The sequence below is a fragment of the Zeus faber genome (assembly GCF_960531495.2).
Source record: "Zeus faber genome assembly, chromosome: 12".
Taxonomy (NCBI): domain Eukaryota; kingdom Metazoa; phylum Chordata; class Actinopteri; order Zeiformes; family Zeidae; genus Zeus; species Zeus faber.
The window spans coordinates 21,374,489-21,398,004 of NC_137196.1; the positions used below are offsets into that span (position 1 = coordinate 21,374,489).

Here is a 23,516-nt window from a genome sequence, read left to right on the forward strand (position 1 = left end):
GCCACCATTATAAATACCCAAGTTGACAACAGTGTTAAATTCGTGGGCACGATCTAACTTTTTAGACCGTGAAAATGTATTTTAATGGTCCACGAACACACAACGACAATGGTTATTTGGATGAGGTGGAGTCAGCATGGAGCTTCCCTGCCCCGCGCGGTGGGGGTCTGATGTCTTACACCGTGCATGCAAGTCAGCCCTTACGCAGGACCCTGCAAGGCTGAGACTGTTTGAGCAGGGATGAGCTCATATTAGCTGAGGTTTATTCTACGGAATTAGCATATATGTATAGCCACAGCCTGGCGTCAGAGCCGACACACCGCACCAGCAGTTTGCGTGATGATTTAATGTGCCTTTCCATGGGGATACGAGGGTTAAAATGATTATTTTAATCGCAAGCGCTGCCATCACACGATAATGAATCAAATGGAGTCCTCAGGTGTGAAAACAGTAGCCTGGTGCTCCATGAACTCCGATTTGCCGATTTGAATTAAAGTCGACAACTACATTAATTACTAATTATTACAGTATGAGCTTGGGAGAGCAGGTTTCACACACAATAAGACCACAGTGTTTCTATTGCGCTGGATTCTATTTGTGTGTAGTAATTGATCGATCGCTTCCTCGGGACGCAGAGATGAACCCACACGTACTACACGCGTCTTTGATCACCGGTATCATAATATATCCGAGGGCATTGATGCATGATTTGAATGAATAGAATGTAACATGGTCGTTCATCGTCAGATAGAGAGAGAGCAGGGCAAGGAGGGGCTGCGATGGAATGGGATTTTACTCCATTTTTAATATGCCTGCCACAATGGTGTTATCGGGGCGGGCCACCAGAAGTACAGACACCTATACTTCTAAAAGTTTTATTGTAATTTCACTAGATCTTTGTTGCAGTGTTACATAGGAGGGCCTTTTTTTTGCCCCTTGTATTTCAGTACGTTAACGTCTTCAGGTCATATTCTTTATTTAGAACGTCTCAGTCTGAGGATTTTCAAAAGATAGCTCAGGTGTCCTGTTTAGCCTGAATCTGGTCACATGACAGTGGTCACTCACCTCAGGGTTTTTAAAAACTGACCGGGAGCAGGACCTATGGCAGTATACTGGTCTGAGCCGTTATGTCTCATGTGCAGTACTCTTGCCGTAGTTAAATCACGTCATATTTATATTTATATTCCTTTTGGAGATTACTGGGAGATGTCCAGGAAAATAAAAAGTAAATGGTTGTGTTTGTTGTGTTATGGGGACATACTTGAAATGGTGCGTAGTCAAAGGACATTTTGATGCTAATTTCTATTTTAAACTGTGGTCTAATAATAGCAAAAAGAGCTAGGTGCAAGTCCATCATTGTAGTATTTGCATGTGGTTTGATGCGCGTTCATTAAGCCACATTAAATTCATGAAATATTTCATTTAATTGTGTATCTGCAGTATAATACATCCATGCATGATTAAACAGAGTTATCAAGTCACATATGTGTCTTAGCCTTAGACATGGCCTGCATGTCTGAGGTGAGACATTGCAAGTTGTAAAGTACTTAAAGGGATTTATCCAGTAAGTGAGCCAATGCCATGAAACCCAGCCCTTTGTAAATAAACATTGACGCTATGTTGAAAATGCGTTCTGCACCTTAAGGTAGCCATAATATTTATAGAATCTCCAGGGATGCCTAGTCCATCATGTAAATGCACTTTTAGAAGACAGCCAGTATAATGTTAAAAGGTGAAAAAGTGGCGATATTAACAACAACGTTTACATATCAAACATTTAGGACAAGTATACACTTTCAAATTGTGCATAAATCATATGGTCATTGAGCATAAGGGATAATGGATGACAGATACAGTATGTCGGAAGGGAAGCGACAGACAAGAAGTATCCCTCCAATCTGCCAGAGGAATCTACTGTGTTGAGACTGGGAAATAGAGAAGGGAGTATGGGCAATCTGCCATGTCCAAAATCAATCATTTACTTCCCTTACTGCTTGAACCTTAGGTTTCTTCACAGGTTTATTCTGCTAAAAACGGTGATTCTCAGCGTGGCGTCCAGGGCCTCCAAGGGGACTCAACAGGTTCCAGGGGATCCCAAGCAAAATGATAAAAACGTCACCATTATTTCCCTTTACGAGACATTAGCACCATCAGAGAATGTACAATAATAATGGTTTTACTCTTATCTCCATAACTATAGAATATAAGGTATGAGATTTTGGATTAAATCATATCTAACAGTTTGGGGTGACAGAGAGAAACTGTCCTCAGATGAGTAACTTGGCCTAATGCAAATCCAAGTGAGGGTCCTTGTTTTGAAAAATGTTGAGAATCACAGCTCTAAATACTATTGCTACTACTGTATGTCTGAAATTGCGTATTTCCATGTTTTTTTAATATATTTCATCAGGAATCACAGGAACACAATTTCTCATTGCTTCAGACAATATCTGCATTGAAAGACGTTTGCTTTAGTGTGTAAGTGTGCGCCTGCCACCCCCCTTGGCATCATCTCACCATCAAATGCTTACCCAACACAATGTAGTGGACCCTTTCGGCTGCTTCAGCTGAGCACCATCGGCAAATAAAGAGAGCCACAAAGCTTCTTAGGAGAGAGCCCGCTTACGATTCCCTTTCTGCGTACTGCCTCCTTGAATAGCCCGCACAAAGATCCTTAAGTCAAAATCCCTCCCTGGTATTTAATTCTAAATTAGTAATTACTGGGTGTGTCAGTGTGTCTTAGGTTTGCAGGTTGCTTTGGTCGAGCATCTCATTTGAGCTTTGGCTTCACAGCCTGTTGGACTCTCGGGCAGACACGCAAATCGTGAGACACATTGCACTGGCTGTGCAGGGTTGTATCTAAGAAGCCACTGAAGAGCCCAGTCACTTCGGGGGGGACAGACCACATACAGCCGCAAAGATGTGTGACATGGGGGGATTGGATAACCTGGTGGCCAACACGGCCTACCTAAAAGCCCAGGGTGGAGATGACAAGGAGATGAAGAAGCGCCGCCGCAGCTTGTCTCTCCCCAAGCCGGACCAGTGCGCTGCGACTCGGGCTGCTATCGAAAAGGACTTTAATTCAATCTGCGAGAGGCAGCCCATTGGAAAGAAGTTCTTCCGACAATACCTGGCAAATAATGCAGAGTATAAAAATGCTGCCGACTTCCTGGATGACATGTATGACTGGGACTTGGCCGAAGGTGCAGCGAAAGACAAGGCGCGCCAGAACATAATAAACAAGTACTGCAAGGCGGACTCCAAGACCTTCCTCACCTGGCTGCCCAGCGATGCTGCTGCCAAATGCAAGGCTGTGACCGACAAGGACTTTGAAGAAGTGATGAAGGGCAAAATCCAAGAGGGCACAAGGGAGTTCCTAAAAGAGAAACCCTTCACAGATTACCAGGCCAGCCCTCTGTTTGATAAATTTCTCCAATGGAAAGAATATGAGAAGCAGCCCATCAGTGACAAATACTTCTATGAGTTCAGAACTCTGGGAAAAGGTGGATTCGGAGAGGTAAGAAGGCAAATAAATTGTGTCATTATGTCATTTGATTAATTACGTGGAGGAATAATTTCCTAAGAGCTTACTGCCAAGTAGAACAACTCTTGTGGAATTTGGAAATACATGTTTTAGTTTTATAAATGCATAGGCACGACATAGACCACCAACAGGCTATGTAACAGTTCAGTGAGTGATAATACTGAGGGGTGATACCGAGCTCTATCACAAAGACAATCAATTATTTTCAAGGAGAACACACACTGATGGAGATTGACGATGATTCTGAATGGAAAGCTTTGCTCTTTAACAAAAGAAAAATCATTGGTTGGTTTAAAAAAAACAACTCAAGTTTCATAAACTTCCTTGTCCCTCTCCAGGTGTGCGCCGTTCAGGTCAAGAACACAGGCCAGATGTACGCCTGCAAGAAGTTGTGCAAAAGGCGCCTGAAGAAGAAAGGCGGTGAGAAAATGGCCCTGCTGGAGAAGAAGATTCTGGAGAAGGTGAACAGCCTGTTTCTGGTCAACTTGGCTTATGCCTATGACAACAAGACCCACCTGTGCCTGGTCATGACACTGATGAATGGAGGAGACCTCAAGTACCACATTTACAACATTGGCTATGACGGCAAGGGCGTGGACAAGGGCATCGAGATGAAGCGCATCATTCACTACACGGCACAGATCACCACCGGCATCCTCCATCTGCATGAAATGAATATTGTGTACCGTGACATGAAGCCAGAGAACGTGTTGCTTGACAGCCAAGGCCAGTGCCGACTCTCAGATTTGGGTCTGGCTGTGGAGCTACGCCCTGATAAGCCAATCACCCAGATGGTAAGTAGATTTCACAGCTTGAGTAGAGCGTTCCCCGGGTTCAATGTTCATACAGTTGAAATATTTCCCGTTTCCTTTTAGTTTACATGTAAGCAAAAGCACCCCAAGTACAACAAGTCATCAAATGATGCACACTATAGTGTTATTATGATAAGCCATACTGCGGCATCTATTATTAAAAGCTATTGAGGCCTCAACTGCTCTAGGCTAGGAAAGGAGGCTCCATTGTTCATGTCGAATTGAGCTTGAGGGGAATGTGCTTTTGGTTAATTTGTTTAAGAGCACACAAAGATCCCCGGATGACACCATATACTGTATGTTTCTTTCAGTCTGATTTTAGCTATTAGAAGACATGACCGAAGCTAAGGTCGGACTCGGGGTTCTTGGACTCAATCTCTGTAAAGCTTTCGCTGTAAATCCGGACTGTAATTAGTGGATTGTTTAAAGATCTGTCCAGTGAGATTCTCTGAACCCATTATATAACTTAAATGATCCTTTAGCAGTCAGATTATAGCCCATCCAATTATAGGCCTACATTTTGAAGGGGCTATCTTAGGGACCATGGAGGTCTAGTCAGTGATGGTGAGGTGAGGGTCACAGACGAGTGTAAGCAGTGCAAAGGTCGGGTCATTCCTCAACAAACCCAAAGCCTTTGCCTGAGTTGCTTCAGGGGCTTTTTCGTCACCTGCAAGAGCCCGAAGCTCAATCGCTTAGATTCTACACTGAAACAAAGCTCTACCGATGAGGGTCAAGCAATATCATGCAACATTTTAGACATTACTTGAATTTGACGGATCCCTGAAACTAATCTGACTGCGAATCACTCAAGGAGGAAACAGAAAATTGTGTGCGTCATGGCATCGCGGTTTTCTGTGAGATTAACTGATAAGCTTTGTGACCTAATCATTTGAAGTAAACCATTGCTAATTATCAATGATATATATATTTTTTGATTTAGAGATAATTAGTTCCCTAAAAGCACATGTTTCTGCCGCCAGACTCCACCAGAACTCACTTGTAGTAGCAAAGAGTAAGATGTCAGTTCTCTCGAAGTCCAGTAAGCTCATTATCCAGTACGCTGACGCTCCTCTGCCAACCAGATTGACTCGTCTAACCCCCACAGGCAAGGCTGGCTTTGGGCCTCTAAACCTCTTAGCGGGCATTACACACAAGTCTGTCCCTGATCAGATTGACGGAACCAGGTAAAAGACTGGTCAACTCTGGTGCAAAATGTGCAAAGTGACTAACTCAACTGAGGCTATAAATGTTGAAAAGTACACACCTACTGCAGTAGCATGAAGGATGCATTAAGCCTCAGTGATGTTTTGGGTAATACATTGTGGCCCTCCCATGGTGAAGAAGATGTGATTCTTTATCAATGTTTTAATGTAAAATAACTGGCAACTAACACTACAATTCAAGATTAAAAAATCGACTTATTTAGGAAAGCTGCAAACGTGGTCCGGCGGATTTTATAGGGTGTAGTAGTACTTTGCCATTGTAATTTAACCAAATCTATGTAAATAGATATGTACTGTAAATAGGCTTCCACAGATCTCTTGCTGCCTGGCCTGCAGACTAACAGCATTAAGTCCAGTAAGCCTAGTATCAGTAACTTTAAACTTCAAGGTGGTTCCATATACCAGAAACAAACAAAAACATCTCTAATGCCCGAAATGAGTATACTATGAAGCAGATGATCCGCTGTGGAGACCCCTAACGGGAGCAGCCCGAAGAGGAAGAGGATAGTCATTGAAACAGAAGGGTAACTCCCCTTCCATGGCGAGGCATAAAGAGGAAAGGTCTTGTGCTCATTATGTTTTATGGTGATAATACTGTGCAGGCAACGTGTTTGTCTTGCTTCCTGCACTGCTTCATGTCGGCTTTCATTAAAGTGACGATGTAAAGCATCATCATGGTATACATAAACTATATATAACTTTGTACAGGTGCAACAAAGTCAAAAAGGCCCCATTGCTAACAGTTCAAAACCTCAAAAGAGAAAACATTAATTTTAAGGTGACCATATTCGCAAATTGCATAAAGTTGTTGAAATAAATCCAGACATAATCAAACATCTGAAAAGATCGATGACTGATAATACTTGAGGGCTGTCATAACAGAAGAGGGCAACCCGACCGAAACTCCACCAAGCTCTGCAAAGACACCGTCACTTATACCTGCGAGATCCTCGAAAACCTCTCTTTTTTCCCAGTGAATTTAAGGATGATGATAAGTATGATGATAATTTTGTGACGCTACCGTTTCTATGAAGTCCAGAAGCGGACGGCCATTGCGTAAGCTGCTAAAACATCCTGTCAGGGCGGAGACGAGCAGGACTCTTGACAAGTAGCGGGATTATGGTTAGCATTAAGCCTCTTGCCCTAGGTTTCAGGGGAGGTCACCCAGAAGAGAGAGGGAGAGAGTGTGAGGGAGCGAGAGAGAGAGAGAGAGAGAGAGAGAGAGCGAGAGAGAGAGAGAGAGAGAGAGAGAGAGAGAGAGAGAGCTGGAGAGAGAGAGACAGGAACAGAATGAGAGAGAGAGAGAGAGAGAGAGACAGACGGGGACAGAGAGAGAGACAGAGACAGAGAGAGCAATAAGGCAGACAAGACTAATTGAGCACTTAGAGTAAAATATGCAAGCGGCCTAAAGTATATATGTAATTAGGAAAATTATGATATATATATATATAGTGTATATATATATATCATAATTTTCCCAATATATATATATATAATTTTCCCAATATATATATATATATATATACACATATATAAGTATGTGTGTATATATATATATATATAATTATATATATATTCATCATAATTTTCCCAATTACATATATACTTTAGCCCACTTGCATATGTTACTTTAAGTGCTCTCTCTCTGTATATATATATATATATATATATATATATATATATATATATATACACACAGTTTGACAGAGTTTTACTCCATAAGCTTTAATGATTTAGGATATCTCAGCCCATGCATCTGTGCTTTGTCAGTCTGAGCCTTTATAGAGAAACGTTATATAATCACTAACCACTGTGGTCACTGCACACACACTTCAAGTGGATGTGGATTAAACACAAAGTAATTCCACATGAAATGTTGCGCTCCGGGTGCTGAAGCACAATTAGCGTAGGGAGGGTTTGCTCACATATACAGCACTACGTTTCAAAAGAGCTATTTAAAAGTGTTCCAACACCACCAAATATTTTCCAATAAAAATGTACCGATATTCGACCGAGACATAACATTTTAAGATGGAGAAGGGCTTCGTGGATGTCTGACCCTTTGTTCAGAGGCGGCCAGAGTACAAGCAATTATACTGACGAAAAAGTAGCCTTACTGGAAAGAGTAAGCGAAACCTGAAACCGCCCCCCAGGGACAGGGCCGTCTACAGGTTGAACACAACTCGTTGTTCCAATTATTTGACCTGATTGGCTCTAGTGAGTACCCGGGGATGCTTGCCATCTTTTGCATGGAACGAAGAACTCAGCTGTTACTGCATTTACCCGAGGGCAAGTGAATCAAGGTGGTTCTCCACATCACAACTTGTGAAGAGTAACAAGCGGTATGGCGAGTTAAGGATTGGAGGCAAGGTTAGTTAAGGAAAGAAACATCACCAATATGGGAAAAAAAAAACAGCAAGGAGACGTTTGCTTAATCTGACCAAGGAAGGGGAAGGGGAGCTGTGATTTGTTTGACTGCTCTTGTATTTCTAATCCCTTTTCTACATCCTCTTTATCTTCTCACTCTCCCTTTATCGCCAGGCGGGTACTGGAGCGTATATGGCCCCCGAGCTTCTGACCAAAACTCCATACAAGACATCTGTCGACTGGTGGGCGTTGGGCTGCAGTATCTACGAAATGGTGGCTGGGTACACGCCATTCAAAGGCCCAGAGAGCAAAAAAGAAAAGGTGGAGAAAGAAGAGGTGCAGCGCCGCATTCAAAACGAGGAGCCCCCCTGGGAGCACAAGTGCTTTGATGCCGTCACAAAGGACATCATCCAGCAGTTCCTGAAGAAGAAGATGGAGGAACGTTTGGGCATAAAGTAAGGATTTCCTCCATTGTTCAAGACGCCAAACAGGCTGGATACGGTTCCACCTGGAAAGTCTTCAATTGTTGCCGCTCCGGTGATGAGATATCAATGAACTAGTTAAGGGTAAACTGTTAATTGATTGACGCACAACACCCCAACCTAAGCATTAGTCTAATGACGCTCTAGATTGAACAAATGTGTGACAGCATCTAATGTTACAGATACAGGACGGTGCTCTAATGATGACGTGTTGCTCTCTACCTTTTTCAAGGAACAACAATGAGGACCCCAGGAAACATCCGTGGTTCAAGAGCATCAACTTCCCCCGCCTGGAGGCCGGCCTGGTGGACCCGCCCTGGGTGCCCAAGCCCAACGTTGTCTATGCAAAGGACACAGGCGATATTGCGGAATTCTCCGAGATCAAGGGCATTGAGTTTGACGCGAAAGACGACAAATTCTTCAAGGAGTTCTGCACGGGGGCCGTGCCCATCCCGTGGCAGCAGGAGATGCTCGACACCGGACTCTTTGACGAGCTCAATGACCCAGGCAGGAAAGAGTCTGCGGCGGGACTGGGTGACGACAAGAAGTCCGGCACCTGCACGTTGCTGTGAGGAGCCAAAGTTAGGTAGCTTGATATTGTCCGCCTGCTATAACATTTCAATTCAATTTGTTTGTTTGTTTTCTGGTTAAACCCACACCAAGACCTTTCTATCAGATGGATCATTATTACAAAAGAGAGGAGACTGAGCATCATTGTGGTCACTAACAGTTTAGAGACCAATGGTTCTTAATGGAAGGTTCATTGAGATTGAGAGGTGAAAAGAGGATGATGATGAGGATGTTGTGACAAACAACATCTCTCTGGACTGCAGCTACTATTGCAGGTATTGTATTGTATTGTATACTGATGTAGGCTACCAAACACGTTGACCAGAAAAGGATGCTGAAAGTTGTTCACAACGGCTTCTTATTAAGTTAGATGAGTAAGCCTCTGGTTACAGCTCGTGCCAGAAATATTAATTTACGTATATTTTGTCAATGTCTGACCAAGGGGTTTAGTGGAAGCCTTTTTTTTTCTTTCTGAACATATTTCAGTTGCATTGAGTATTAACATGCAAACAAATTGGAACACATCCCCTGTTATTAATAATTATTAATATGGAGCTTGTGGCTGACCTTGTAACGGTTTCGGCACAGGCATCTTTGGGTGGTTTCAAACTGTTTGCGCCTCACAGCACTACCCCCACACTTTCATCTCTGAAACACTGACGCCGTCACAAGGTCACTGTGTTTCTACAGTATAAAGTGCTTTCTAAAACACACTGGCAGAGATGTTTACTGGTGCATGCTGTGATTCTAAACCTCAGTGAGGATCATTAATATATTTGTGGGCCGGTCTCACCTCCGCTCAAAAACCATAGTTATATTAAAACTGTACAAAGGAAAAAAGCATTTCTAAATATTGTATATTTGTAAAAAAATAAAAAAAAAAAGTATAGTTTGCAGAGGGGGAAAAAAAGGAATGATGTAAGAAATTCAAAATATAGGTTCTAGTTATCACAACGAAACTTAAAATGGTGGGCAACTGCTCACAGAGTCACTTACTGTAGTTGGTGCTACAAGGCTCAACTCAGGTGGGTTATGGAGGCTCAGGCTTCGGCCAGCAAAGACAGTCAAACACTGCACAAGCAGGTGGGACATTTAAGAGGAATTGGGCAAGCTGTCAATATATTACTGAACCAGGAATGTGTATGCAGGAATCCAGAAATCACCTGAAGCGTTCTGATACTCCAGGTGTTCTTTTCCTCCTTTGAAATGAGTCAAAATAATTCAAAGCAGCCTGATGTCCGCAAGGCCTCCACCGCTGTGGGGGGAGTAATTAGAGGGTTAGTTCAAGCAAAATAACCCATTATTATTATTACTATTACAATTATGTATATTTGTCTCAGGGTAATTATTTGCTTAAAGTTTTAAACTTTGCAGACCATGGCCAGTTACGTATACGAGAAATTATGAATATAAGAAAGTATATATATGATACTTAATAACATGTAAATAACATGTGCTCCTTTAGAAATGTCAGAAGTAAATAAGATTTTCTTGAATCTTGGATTACTTGAATAAATAAAAAAATGTCTTTTAAAATGTGTCTGTGCCATCATTAGCACCTTTTATGTGTTCATTTATATACTGTATATGAATAAGTGATGGTGTGTTTATGTTCATACAGAAAATATAATATGTTTTGCTTAAAAAGACACTGTGGGAACAATCCATTTGTACCCACAATCCGCTTGAGAATTCTTTAAAATGTACTTCTTTGTTGTGTGCGTTTTCTCGACTATATACAGTATAAGCACAGATGAAAATACTGCTGTATACTCTGGAGTAGAACCAAAAATAGTAAATTGCATTAATCTGGTTAGGGATGCTGACTACAGCCCACCTGACCACCGCCAAGGCAGTTGCAGAGTTCAGCTCCTAGCTCAAAAGAAAATAACCTGCTCATCCTTTTACCTTGCATTTTAATACCAACCTCAAATCCCCCAGGTCCTGAAATGTCTTAGAAAAAACACCTAATAATTGCTCATAGTTTTGCTGTGTAGTCTTATTTATGACTTTCTTATATTGAAATGGCAGTCTGCTGTGATTGATAGTCAAACTTTTAAAGACATTATACATTTTTAAAGCATTACAAAGCCGACTTTGGCCAAATACGTTGGCAAATGCAAATATTTGGCCGCAGGTATTGGTGTTTAAACAGTCAAAATAATAATAATCATAATATAAAAATGTATCGCTCTGAAAGAAGAGACATTGTTCAGGATGTGTTTTCCAAGAATAGATTTTACAATTTATATTAATTCTCATTGTTTATCTATGAGCAGGCTAAAAGATAGTCCAAGGACGTGGCCAGGGGCAGTCTTGGGATTTGGAGGCCTGAGGAAGGACCATTGAGAGACCCTTCACCACGTCCACCATAAAGCATGCATGGCTAGTAAACAGAAATGATTCGACTGCTATTTACAGGGAGCAAAGTCTGAGGACAATTCAAACTTAACATTCTATCTCTCTTCACTCAGTTAGAAGAAGACAATGGGACAAGAAAAAGAAGATGAAGGCCAGAAGGAGTTGCACTGCGTCTTTGTGGATTTAGAAAAAGCATAATAATAGAGTGCCAAGAGAGGAAGTGTGGTATTACATGAGGAAGTTAGGGGTGGCAGAGAAGTACGTAAGAGTGGTACAGGATATATATGAGGGCGGTCAGACAGTAGTAAGGTGTGCAGTAGGGTGACGAAGGCATTCAAAGTGGAGGTGGGATTGCATCAAGGATGAGCCCTTTCTTTTTTGCAATGGTGATGGACAGGTTAACAGATGAAATCTGGCAGGAGTCTCCATGGACTATGATGCTGAACTGGAGGTGGCAGAGTTGAGGATGTTGCGATTTTCATTGGGAGTGACAAGGATGGACAGGATTAAGAATGAGTACATTAGAGGGACAGCTCAGGTTGGACAGTTTGGTAGAGGATGGAGCTGCCAGGCAAGAGGAAAAGAGGAAAAGCCAAAGAGAATTCTTATGGATGTTGTGACTGAGGACATGCAGGCGGTTGGTGTAAGGGAGGAAGATACGCAGAACAGAAGGTATTGGAGGCAGATGATCCGCTGTGGCGACCCCATAACGGGAGCAGCCAAAAGAAAAAGAAGATAGAAGATGACTCAGGAGTCGGAAGTGACTCCAGCAAAAGAGTCATTTGCTAACTGCAGCGACGCACATGCTGAACTGAGAGAGAGCGAATCCCAAACAGGGGGAATCACACCCGAACCGTGAGCCGCTGACTTGATCTCTATACTGGACAGAAAAGCTGTTCAAACTCTTTTATGAGAAATTGTATTGATCCTGTTTGTCCTCCCAAATGTAAATACAAATGGATTGATTTTAATAGAAAACACTGGAAACCTATTTTTCTGTTACCTCATGAATATATAATTGCGAATAGAATGAAGGACTTTTTGTTCAAGATTATAAATAGATTCTGTTCTGACAGCTCCATCATATGTAAATTGTGACTTATTGAGGATAATTAGTGACATAATTAGTGTGTCTTTCTTTCCATTTATGTTATTGATTTATACCCGATTTGGTATATATACCATAAGATATAGACATGCAATGGGCAAATTCCTTCACTCATTCACAAAATAAAAATGTGGCTATCTTATCTATCTGTGGTGGGTACCCTGACGTAAAATAACTCTGGTGCAGTGATGTGCACAGAGCATTTGAGGGGCAGGGGCGAAAAATTCCCAGAGAAGCTGGAACCCAGCAGGACTCTGTGGTGCGACAGGCTCATGCTGCCAGTGCTGCCGTCACAGGTTCCAGTCCAGATTATGCCACTCAAGTCGCCGCCATTGTTCCATCAATTGGATGACTGGGGGAGACAACGTCACTCGGTAATTCTCAGTGGCTCAAACAGATATGTTGGCTGTATAGGAGGGTTTGATGCCATGACTCATCTCTTTGAGCTACTGAGTCGTATGGTGCATGGTCGTCTCCTCCAATCATTTGGTTCAAGGAACAGGAGTTGGACGGAAATTTCAGGGATTGAACCAGTGACGGCAGCGTCTGAACCATCATGCCACCAGATCAACTTCCCACTCAGCCCCGGAGACTGAGGCTGAGTGGGAGGGCTTTAAGGGAGGGCTTTAAACGCCCTCGGGGTGCCGGCTTTCAAACGATCACTCTGCATCGAACGCTCAAGTGCTCCTACAGCAGCTTATCGCGTTGTGTCATTGGGTCTTAGTAAGCGTGGTCGTCTCCTCCAATCATTTGATTAATGGAATGGAACCTGCAAAGGCTCACCTGGCATCGAACCCTCAAGTCCTCCAACACTGAAGGGTATTGAGTTTGATATAATCCTTGTAGTGCCGTGTAACAAGTTCATTGTTATGGGTTATTCACCTGGTTGATTTATCTTACTGTGTGTAATGAATTCATTCATGGCATTCTTTCATTCATTCACGTTCTCTTTTCGGGCCTTTTTGTCTAATTCTAATTATTAGGATAATTATGGGATGTGAACGATGCACAGCGACGATCGCTGGAGTGACAAAGGAAAACAGTTTTTATGAAAAAAATGTATCCACAGAAATTCATATTCACGAGGTCCCCTATAGTTATTATTGCCTAACTATGTCATAATGAAAGACCGCCTATGGACATGGCCTGTTCTGTCATTACTCACCTGTCCAGATCTACTTGTCTACAGAGACTCCACCTCAAGGACACTGGGAGCTTAGGAGACGTTGAGAAAGTGACGGAAGCGGATTCTTCCTTGAGTTAAAACCTGAGAGATTATCTTGCATAGAGCCAATCTTAGCTATCGACAGCTATTGATAGTGAAGGACAGGGTTCCCATGAGACACTCGTAAAGCTCTACTCTGCAGGGTAGAAGGGAATGAGTGGCGTGGCTGCTATTCAGATTGACAGCAGCTTCTGATACCTCAATACCGCCCTTCAACAGGAGCAGAGGACCATAAAAAACATCACTGAAGACTTAACACAGCTGCCTGGTTAACCTAAAACAAGGCGTATATGTTGACATATCTGCCTTAATTCCACTTCAATTATCCAGGACCACAGTTAATAGGATTTTGGAGCTCATTGCACCGTCCCTTCTCTGAGAGGCTTAGAAATTTGGATGGGGGGTATAAAGTCATGAACTTTATAAGGGGAGTAAACACTAAATCCAACTTAAATTGCTAATTGTGTTAAAATAAATATTCTTACATACAAATCACATTTTATGAGGAGGAAATAGTGCCAAAAAGTCTTTTCACTGCCTTAAATTAATGGCTTTTTATCCCAAAATGTATTTCACACCTCCCCATTACAATCAATCACAGTGGAGTACATTGGTTGCCGTAGTGTAGTTAAAGACCAAATGATGTAGTTATATGCATTTAATTGGTTTTGGCTGAATAAACTCTTCACACAGGTCCCGTCGGGTAATGACATTAATTATGGTTGTGTTCCATTTAGGGTTACCAGTGCACCAGTCACGTCTAGACTGGTGCACCTAAATGCACCAGCATAGACAGCACTTGATTTTCTAGTACAAATTAACTGGATAAGATCAGTTAATTGATATTGTTTAAAAGGAAAGAAATTGTGTATAGTGACAGTAAAGTAAAAATGCAGAAATAGTATGTGTCACTTGCCTCGGCCAGGTTCTCTATTCCCTCAAGTCCCTGAAGCCTCTTTAATGCCTGATTGCAAAATGATCCATCTATCTTGTTTCTGGTTCCCCCTGTGGTATAAACAATGTACTACAGGAACATACAATCAAGTAATATGCACAATGCATTCTTTATTACTGTCCAAACATGTATTTTAAGATTACATACATGTATATATGCTCTAATATAGAATTTTAAATGTTTATTTAATTATATGTCTACCAAAGACACATATTGGCAGAATACTAGTCCTGAACTGGCCTCATAAGGTTGAAATTGTCAACTAGGCTACGCGGCTTTTCATGATGACCTTTAACCTTTATGTTCATTGACAACACAGGAAAAACAGGTAGAATATCAGACTATAGATCCCTATTTTTTTTTTTTTTTTTTTTCAACCAAGCTAAATGTGATGAACCGAAAAGAGTATAGCCAAAGAGATGCCAAATCAGTACGAAAAAAAAGTGAGAGAAGCCGTTTCTTTTCTCCAAAATCAGCTTTATTCCACAATTTATTTGTTCAGGCCTTAAGGCACCCTGAAAAGATGTTACAAGTTGTTGCGCTTTCAAATGTGGGTTCCTGTTAAGACTGTGTAAACATAGCTTTGAAGAGGATAATTTCCTGTAAATCTTTGCTTAAATTATTTCTTTACAGTGCACAGATATTGTGTTTTGTGACCGAAAATACAGTGTGAATTAAGTAAATATGGTAAATAGTGTTTATATATACATTAAAGAGTAAGAGACAGATTGGCAAACAATCAGATCAACAGGCTGAAGAAGAGATAGAACCAACAGACAATCTTTCAGACCCGGAGAGATATACAGAACATTTAAGAATATACAGTACATAGTTACAGTGAACTTATGCTTTCCGCCACCTCTTGTCCTATGAGCATTTTGCACTATACCTTGTGCATTTATGTTCCGTGTGTGTATGTTTGTTTGGTTTGTATGTGCGTGTGTGTGTGCGTGTGCGTGTATTTGTGTGTCACCTCCACCACCGTCAATATGTGCCGCCCACGAGGGAGGAGTGAGACTATAGTCTTGTCTCTGATTGCTCACCCACACATTGGCTGTTGTTACGGAGAGGTGAGGAGAGTAGGGTAAACAGGAAGACATGTAGACAGACAGGAACACATGCACACAGACAGACGGACGGCACAAGACTAGTTTGTGGCTAAGTAAGACCACGGCATAAAGACCTATCTACAATGTTCTCAATATTACAAGAATCAAAAGATATTTGTTTGTGGAGAGGGGCGTCATAGATGGCATCTCATATATGGGGATACAGTGGCTATATATGATTATCAAGATATTGTCCAACGACAGCTTTCGGACACGTGGAACAGATTCTGTGTTGTCGTAGGGTGAATACTCTGTGAAAATGTGATAGAAATATTCTACTTTATCAATAATATAATACAGAAAGATCTAACCCTTTAGAGGACAGGACTAGCACTCAGAATGGTTTTAACCGTTTAAAACGTGTTCTCCTTATGACAGAAGTCAGATAACAAAAACAAAATATATTGTAATCGTATCAGCAGTAGTATGAGCAATACCATGTGGCTATCCTGCTCCGCCTACACCTCAACACTAGATAAAAAGGAAGTTAACAAAGGACAGTGCAACACGTGGATGGACGGATGGAGTGGTTAGGTTAGGAACAGAGCCAATGTCCCATTCGCCTTGAAACACCGAGGAGGTCAGAATGATAATGCCAAAAAATAAAAAAATAAAAATAAAAATAAAGAGGGGGAGAAAGAAGTGTCAGAACCGTCGGCAAAGCAAACGTTCTCCACCGCGGGCGAACTAGCGAGGCCTATTCGGGGAGCCGAATAAAGTGACACCTGCAGTCGGATGTTTTCGGGCCTCAGAAGCCCCCCTCCCACCCTCCCTCCTCACTTTCCCCTCTTTGCGATGTGTCTGACACTTCCTTCCTTATTGTAAATCCCTAGCAGTGTTGGCAGCCTCTTGCTGGGTTCCATACCAACCCCATGGTCCTCTTATTCGACCACCTTGACCCGGAACGTGACGCGGCCCAGGAACTTGTCCCGGTCGTCGTTATTGCGGAGGTCGGAGCCCTCTACCCTGCACTCGATGGTCAGCTCCGCGTTGTAGTCTTCCTTGGTCAGCAGCAGCTTGACGGCAACTAAGGGCTGAACGTAGCTCTCCTGCATGAGGGAGCGGAAGGGATTATTCGGGTAGGCGAAGCGCCGGTTAAGACAGATGGATCTGGCGTCCGGGGAAGGATCCGGACGATCGGCGAGACTTACATGTGCTTTCTTCCCGTAGTACGGGAAGTACACCTTATCAATGCGTCCCTCGCTGGGGAAATACTGTATCTGGAGCGGAGTGTCTCTCTGAGTGGAAATGGAACAGAAACTCCAGTCAGGACGTGGATTTCAAAGCCAGTGAAAGAAGTGCATGATTAGCGAAGGTTCTATTTGGACAAAACCGGAAAAAATGAGGAATTAACAAAATAATAAATCTTGTACTGTAGTTTTAGTTACCTGTCAGGCCATAATGTATTTTGTTTTAGTCTGCGTAATCATATTTTTGTGTGTAAATATCTATGTGTCTAGGTGTCATGTTGTTTGTGGTGTGCGTTCTAGTATTGAAATGTCATGAAAATAAATTCACAAAATGACACTGTCAATGACTTAAAAGGACAATAAAAAAAAAACAGAGGACGGGTAACAGCTCCACATCATTAAGGTGTTGGACATGACAACATACACTTTAATAAATAAAGACACCACGCCTCCTCTCCTAATCCTGGTAATTTGCGTATAATCTTACCCTACAGCCATCAGTGACAGCATGCAGAAAGAAATCACAAAACATAAACAAACAAACAATGAACACAAGGTTGACAAAATCATGTCAAGACACATTAAAAAAAACAAAATAAAAACGCTTTCACCACAGCAACGACAGAAAAATATAGAAAATGAAATCTGGACCCACACACACACACAAAAAAAAAAAAAAAGACAAGATATTGACGCTTAGAATTGGAAGAAACGTTAACCTTTGCAGTGCAGTTGATGTAGGGGTCTCCGCGGGGTTTCAGGCCGATGATCTACGGCGCAGGAAAATGCAAGCGCAAAAAAAGAAACGACACTATGAGACCGGCGAACCAGAGGAGCTCCTCGACAGACGGGAAAACCGAAAACGATCTTTCTGAGGAGGAAGAGCGGGGCGACAGCAAGGGGGGAGCCAACCGAAGGACGGATCGACGGCTGAAACTCAAGCCGGAAGGAAGAAAGAGAGGCGGCGGTGACGTTGGATGCGAGAGGAACAGGAGCGGGAGGAGGGGGGGGGGGGGGGGTTAGGGAGGAAAGGAAGGAAGGATGCGGGGACAGGGGGAAGGGAGGGAGGAAAGGAACACAACTCGGGATGGGGATCGCGGGGGTGTCGGTTGGCGGAGGAGTCCTCCCCGGGGTGTTACCCTGTTCATTTTGAGCAGCACGCAGGGCTTCCCCTCGCCGTAGCCGAAGGTGGTGTCGGAGAGGCCGGAGCAGCGGCTCAGGAGGCTCCTCTTGAACTGGCACACTTTCTTTTGGTTCCCGCTGTTCTCCTGCTCAAAATAATCCCCGGGGGGACAAAGCTCATTCTTCTCCTGCTCGGTATCGTTGTACTCTGAGACAGCGTGGAGAGGCAGACGGGGTTTTTTCGGTAGGGAAAGAGAGAAGGACAGAGAGAGAGAGAGAGAGAGAGAGAGAGAGCGAGAGAGAGAGAGAGAGCGAGCAAGAGAGGGCAGGTCGGAAAACAGGAGGGAGAAAGAGAGGAGGAAAAATAAGAAATGAATTCAGGTGTGTGGTGTAAATCGCCAAAGGCAAGTGATGGAAGATGAAAAAGGACAGCGCTGGAAACAGAGAGGAATTGTTTTTTTTTTTGTTGGTTTTTTTTTTTTCACGGCACCGATAAGACATTTAAAAAATATATATTTTTTTTTTGCATAATTCTCTTGGCGACGGAGGCTTTTACTTTGTAGGAAGGACTCCAGTTTTGCGGCGTACTGGGCGTACTTGAGCGGCTCGGATTTGTTAACCCAGATATCCAGATGGTTCGGACGGATCACCAACCCTGCAACGAGGGACATCGACACAAAACCTTTAATCGTTCGTCTGTGTCGTAACGATCGCATCCAGCGGGGGCCACCAGGAAGTAGAAGCAGAAGAAAGAAGAAGAAGGGGGAGACCACATGCGCTCTATTCTTTTCTTCTCGACAACGGGAAGAGGAAGCATTCCAGTAATTGCACTTGTATTATTACACAGGAAGAGACTTCAAAACAGATCGATTCAAAGAGCCCCTATGATTCAGCAAATAGAACGGGAACTCCGTATCGACTAGAGAGTAAATAATGGATGTCCCCGAGAGACGCTGCCCACTAGGGCCACACCTTCTTTGGCGGCTGGCACCGGGCGGTGGATGGAGATCGTAGTTGACGATTAGTTGTCACTCAAATAATTGTGATCAACAACTGAATTTTTTTTTTTTTTTTTTTCATTTTATGCGGTGTGAAATAAAACGTGTAATAATATACCGCTCCTCACCTTTGGCAGAGGAGGGATTTATTGGCATTGAAGATTGGAACATAAAACTTTAGGTAGACTGTGGAATCACCACCTAATTCATTCATTCATTTTATGTAATATTTCTAAGAGAGGTTCAAATCCCCCCTTTAAATTGGATGGAAACATGACTGTGGAATAAGGATTTTGACAAAAAAAAGATCTCCATACGCTCAAATAACTGGGATCAGGCAATGACATAATAATTATGACAGCTCTAAGTGTGGATAGGCACTGACCTGGGTGAGGAACGCGGTCCCTGTACTTTGGCACATAGTCATCTAGCGTGAGCAACATCACCCACATGGTGAGGGCAAACATGCCAGCCAGGAAACAGTAGAAAACCAGGTAGAACAACAGAATGAGACCTGGAGGGGGCCAGAGATATGGACGCGGATTAGGCAGGGACAGAAAACATTGCGAGGCAGGGAAGGGAGAGAGCTCATATATAATTAATCATACGATAGTTCAACCACATGACGATTCTTCACATCTCTTTTCTTCGACGGGCCCATCTGTCCTGCCACACCATCCAAATGAAATCATCATCCGATTCTTCCGAGGTGGAACATTTTCGATAGGACGCAGACTATGCACAGACACGACAGTAATTGACTCTTGTAGCTACACTTTCCAAATGACGTTGTATATAAGTGTCACATTTGTTCACCAAATAGTTATATATGTGCAGTGCTTCGATTCAAAATGGTTCGCCGCTGCTCAGAATGGCAGCTTGTACAACACGGATGCCTTCTAAGTTAACAATAAAAGGACCAACTCTTCAGCTTCCTGCAGCGTTGCCCCCCTCTCTCATTCCTCACCAACAGTATCCCACAATGCACCTGCCCAATGTGTGAAAGAGGGAGAAAGAGGGAATCCCATTTGACCTTGACAGGCATGCTAATGTGGGCGGCCATGCAACTGCAATGGAGCATCCCATTGCACAGCAGCACAGGGGCCCAGCCGGCCTGATGGACGGAGCTTAGCCTATAGGAGCTGCTGGCTGTGAAGGAGGAGGATGGTGTATGGCTGCCTCAGCACAGAAATAACAAGACAATCATTACATAAACGGAGCTGCGGATTTGTTCATCTATAGGCAGAGCAATGCATCCCTTTCGTGGTTCAGTTATGCAATCATTAAAAAAAATCAATTCTTATTTAGGCCTGGATATAAGAAACAGGCGTCTGCACTATACTGTACATATCATTTGTCCTATTATATTATATTATATTATATTATATTATATTATATTGAGATTAATTGAATTCATCCTTGGTGCTAACTTGCATTGGTTTTTTTTTTCCCCTCTCCCAAATAAAAAAGGCACACCTAGGGACACCATCTCCCATGGTGAATTCTATTATTCATCCTATGGGTGCCGGGCTCCGACGGCCTGGACCGGAATGCACTGCCATGTCATTTCACTGCACACGCATTAAAATGCACCCACGCGCAAACAAAACGCAAATATCAAAGCAACACATCGACATATATCCTATATATGAATATGTTAATTTACTGATATATCAGATATATGCATATGTTAATTTACTGATATATCAGATATATGCATATGTTAATTTACTGATATATCAGATATATGCATATATTAATCTACTGATATATCAGATATATGCATATGTTCATTTACTGATATATCAGATATATGCATATGTTCATTTACTGATATATCAGATATATGCATATGTTCATTTACTGATATATCAGATATATGCATATATTAATCTACTGATATATCAGATATATGCATATATTAATCTACTGATATATCAGATATATGCATATGTTCATTTATTGAACAGAGATAATATATATCTTTCGAGAGATATCTATCAATCTTATCTCTTTCAAAAATAATTTATATATTTATATATATATATAAATAGATAAATTGTTTTTGAAAGAGATTTTTTTTTTTTTGAAAGAGCACTGGGGATATATTGGGTCAGTTGAGGCCCGGTGCGTGTGATCCCACATCCTAAGGATCCAACCAACCCTCCCCCATTCCCCCATTTCCGATCCGTCTCTTACCCCAGCTGCTGGCTGTGCGCCCCATCAGCTCCCCGGTCCTCGGGTTGTAGATGGAGTCCTTCCAGCTCGACACGTTCTCCTTGACCGCCGGTTTATCCTCGTTGCTGGCCATGATGGTGCCTTTCTCCGATTTCCTCCTCGTTCAAAACAAAACCCCCCCCCAAAATAAGAAAGAAAAGCGCAGCGGGGAATGTGACGAGGCGATGCCGGCGAAGCGACAGCGAGAGGCTGGATCGAAGCTTGGAATGGAGTGGGCGGTGGAACCGAGCGGAGACGCTCCGGTGGAACGGAGGGAGAGAGAGAGAGCGAGAGAGCGAGAGAGAGAGAGGGAGGGAGGGAGGGGGGGCGGGGGGCGTGGGGAGGTGTGACGTCACAGCCCCTTGTGGCAGCTGTTGCGGCTCGAGACGGTGGAGCGGCGGACCCGCGCTGGCCCGCGACGCGGCGACGCGGCGACGAGCTCGATCCGCGCGCGGCCCTAACGATCCCGACCCCGGCCCAACGGGACGTTATGTGCATGTTTGTGGCGGAGGACGAGAATAACCGAGATGAGGCTCGTCATCACGGTGACGGTGACCAGATCAGATCAGATACGATCAGATAATAAGACTTTACTCGATCTCCCGGGGCAAGTTCAGGTGCCGGTCTGGTCAAACCCCGCCCCCCCCCCAAAAAAAAAGAAAAAAAAGAAAAAAAGATCCATCTTTATTTCGATTTTCCACATCCGACATAGCTGGAAAAACGCGCATGGAGAATTCCATTGCGGTCACATTCCTTATAAATCTCACAAATGGGTCTTGTGTAGAGCAGGCCATCACACCAGGAGCCCTACACTAACGGGTGTTACGCAGTAACCCGCGTTGCCATGGAGATACAGCATCACTGAAAGCTGAATGTGAGCCGGCAGTGTGAGCGGGTCCGCCGACGAGGCCGGCGAGTAAAATTAGATGCTTTTTCTTGGTGTTTTTTTTTTTTTTTGGTCGTTTTTTTTTTTTTTTTTTTTTTAAAGAGGAGGGGGTGGAGAGATAAAAATAAAGCACGTCCGTGAGGAGGAATGACAGAACCTTAACTTCAAGCCCCACTCCAGCAAACAGTGACAGGGTGTCAGCGAGAGAGAGAGAGAAGGGTGGAGGAGTTATATAATGGCCGCTGATGGTGCGGGTTCAGCGGGTGGGGGGAGGGGGTGGCGCACCGATAGCAATGCACCCAGTTCCTCCTGTTGTCAGGAGGAATTTGTGGCAGAGCAGCACCCACAGAGCAGCGGCCCAACCAAGCACCACGGTACCCTCAGCACGCAATCAGCTTTGATTAGTGTGAGAGCAGGGGGCAATGCTTCTTGGACTAATAGCCTCCTGTAATTCCGGTGCAAAATCCAAGGGGGGAGGTGAGAGAGAGAGAGAGAGAGAGAGAGAGAGAGAGAGAGAGAGAGAGAGAGAGAGAGAGAGAGAGAGAGAGAGAGAGAGAGAGAGAGAGAGAGAGAGAAAAAAGTGGGGGCAGGGGGAGAAAGGGAACTGGGAGGGAAGAGAGAGAGATGGTATCTAGGAGGGGGAGGAGAGAGGGAGAGATCTAGGAAGGAAGTGAGAGAGGAGGAGAGATGGAGAGAGACAGCTAGCAAGGGGAGAGAGGAAGAAAAAGAGAGGCAGGAAGGCAGAGGGAGGGAGAGAACAAGGAAGGAAGAGAGATAGATGAGAGGTAGGAAAGAGAGCTCTAGGAAGGGAGTGAGAGAAAGTGAGAGCTAGGAAGATAGAGGGAGAGATGGAGGGAGAAAGCTAGAAAGGGAGAGAAAGAAAAGGGGGGCAGGGGGAGAAGGAACTAGGAAGGAAGAGAGGTGGAGAGCGAGAGAGAGATCTAGGATGGAAGTGAGCGGAAGGGAGTGAGCTAGGAAGATGGCGAGGAAGAGAGATGGAGAGAGCCAGCTAGAAATGGAGAGAGAGGAAGAAAAAGAGAGCCAGGAAGGCAGAGGGAGAAAGAGAACTAGGAAGCAAGAGAGAGATGAGAGGGAGAGCTAGGAAGTAGGAAAGGGAGGTGGAGAGAAGAGAGGGAGAGTGGTAGCTCGGAGGGGAAGGAGACAGGGAGATCTAGGAAGGAAGTGTGAGAGAGAGAGAGCGAGAGAAAGAGAACTAGGAAGCAAGAGAGAGGTGAGAGGGAGAGCTAGGAAGTAGGAAAGGGAGGTGGAGAGAAGAGAGGGAGAGTGGTAGCTCGGAGGGGAAGGAGACAGGGAGATCTAGGAAGGAAGTGTGAGAGAGAGAGAGCG

The 23,516-nt window shown here is 43.5% G+C and overlaps 2 protein-coding genes across 2 annotated transcripts; one reads left to right on the top strand and one right to left on the bottom strand.

Annotated features, from left to right (window-relative positions):
• Positions 1–2,920: 2,920 nt before the first annotated feature.
• Positions 2,921–9,000, top strand: grk7a (G protein-coupled receptor kinase 7a; the record flags this gene model as incomplete). Its single annotated transcript, XM_080011704.1, has 4 exons — positions 2,921–3,517; positions 3,883–4,338; positions 8,121–8,401; positions 8,661–9,000. 4 exons carry the CDS (start codon positions 2,921–2,923, stop codon positions 8,998–9,000), a joined length of 1,674 nt encoding a protein of 557 aa, XP_079867830.1.
• Positions 9,001–16,547: 7,547 nt separating this feature from the next.
• On the bottom strand, positions 16,548–21,492 carry atp1b3a (ATPase Na+/K+ transporting subunit beta 3a). Its single transcript, XM_080011674.1, has 7 exons — positions 21,266–21,492; positions 19,452–19,580; positions 18,625–18,723; positions 18,086–18,276; positions 17,666–17,716; positions 16,908–16,994; positions 16,548–16,805 (listed from the first exon to the last, which is right to left on the bottom strand). Exons 1-7 carry the CDS (start codon positions 21,375–21,377, stop codon positions 16,638–16,640), a joined length of 837 nt encoding a protein of 278 aa, XP_079867800.1. The 5' UTR covers positions 21,378–21,492; the 3' UTR covers positions 16,548–16,637.
• Between the last annotated feature and the right edge of the window lie 2,024 nt (positions 21,493–23,516).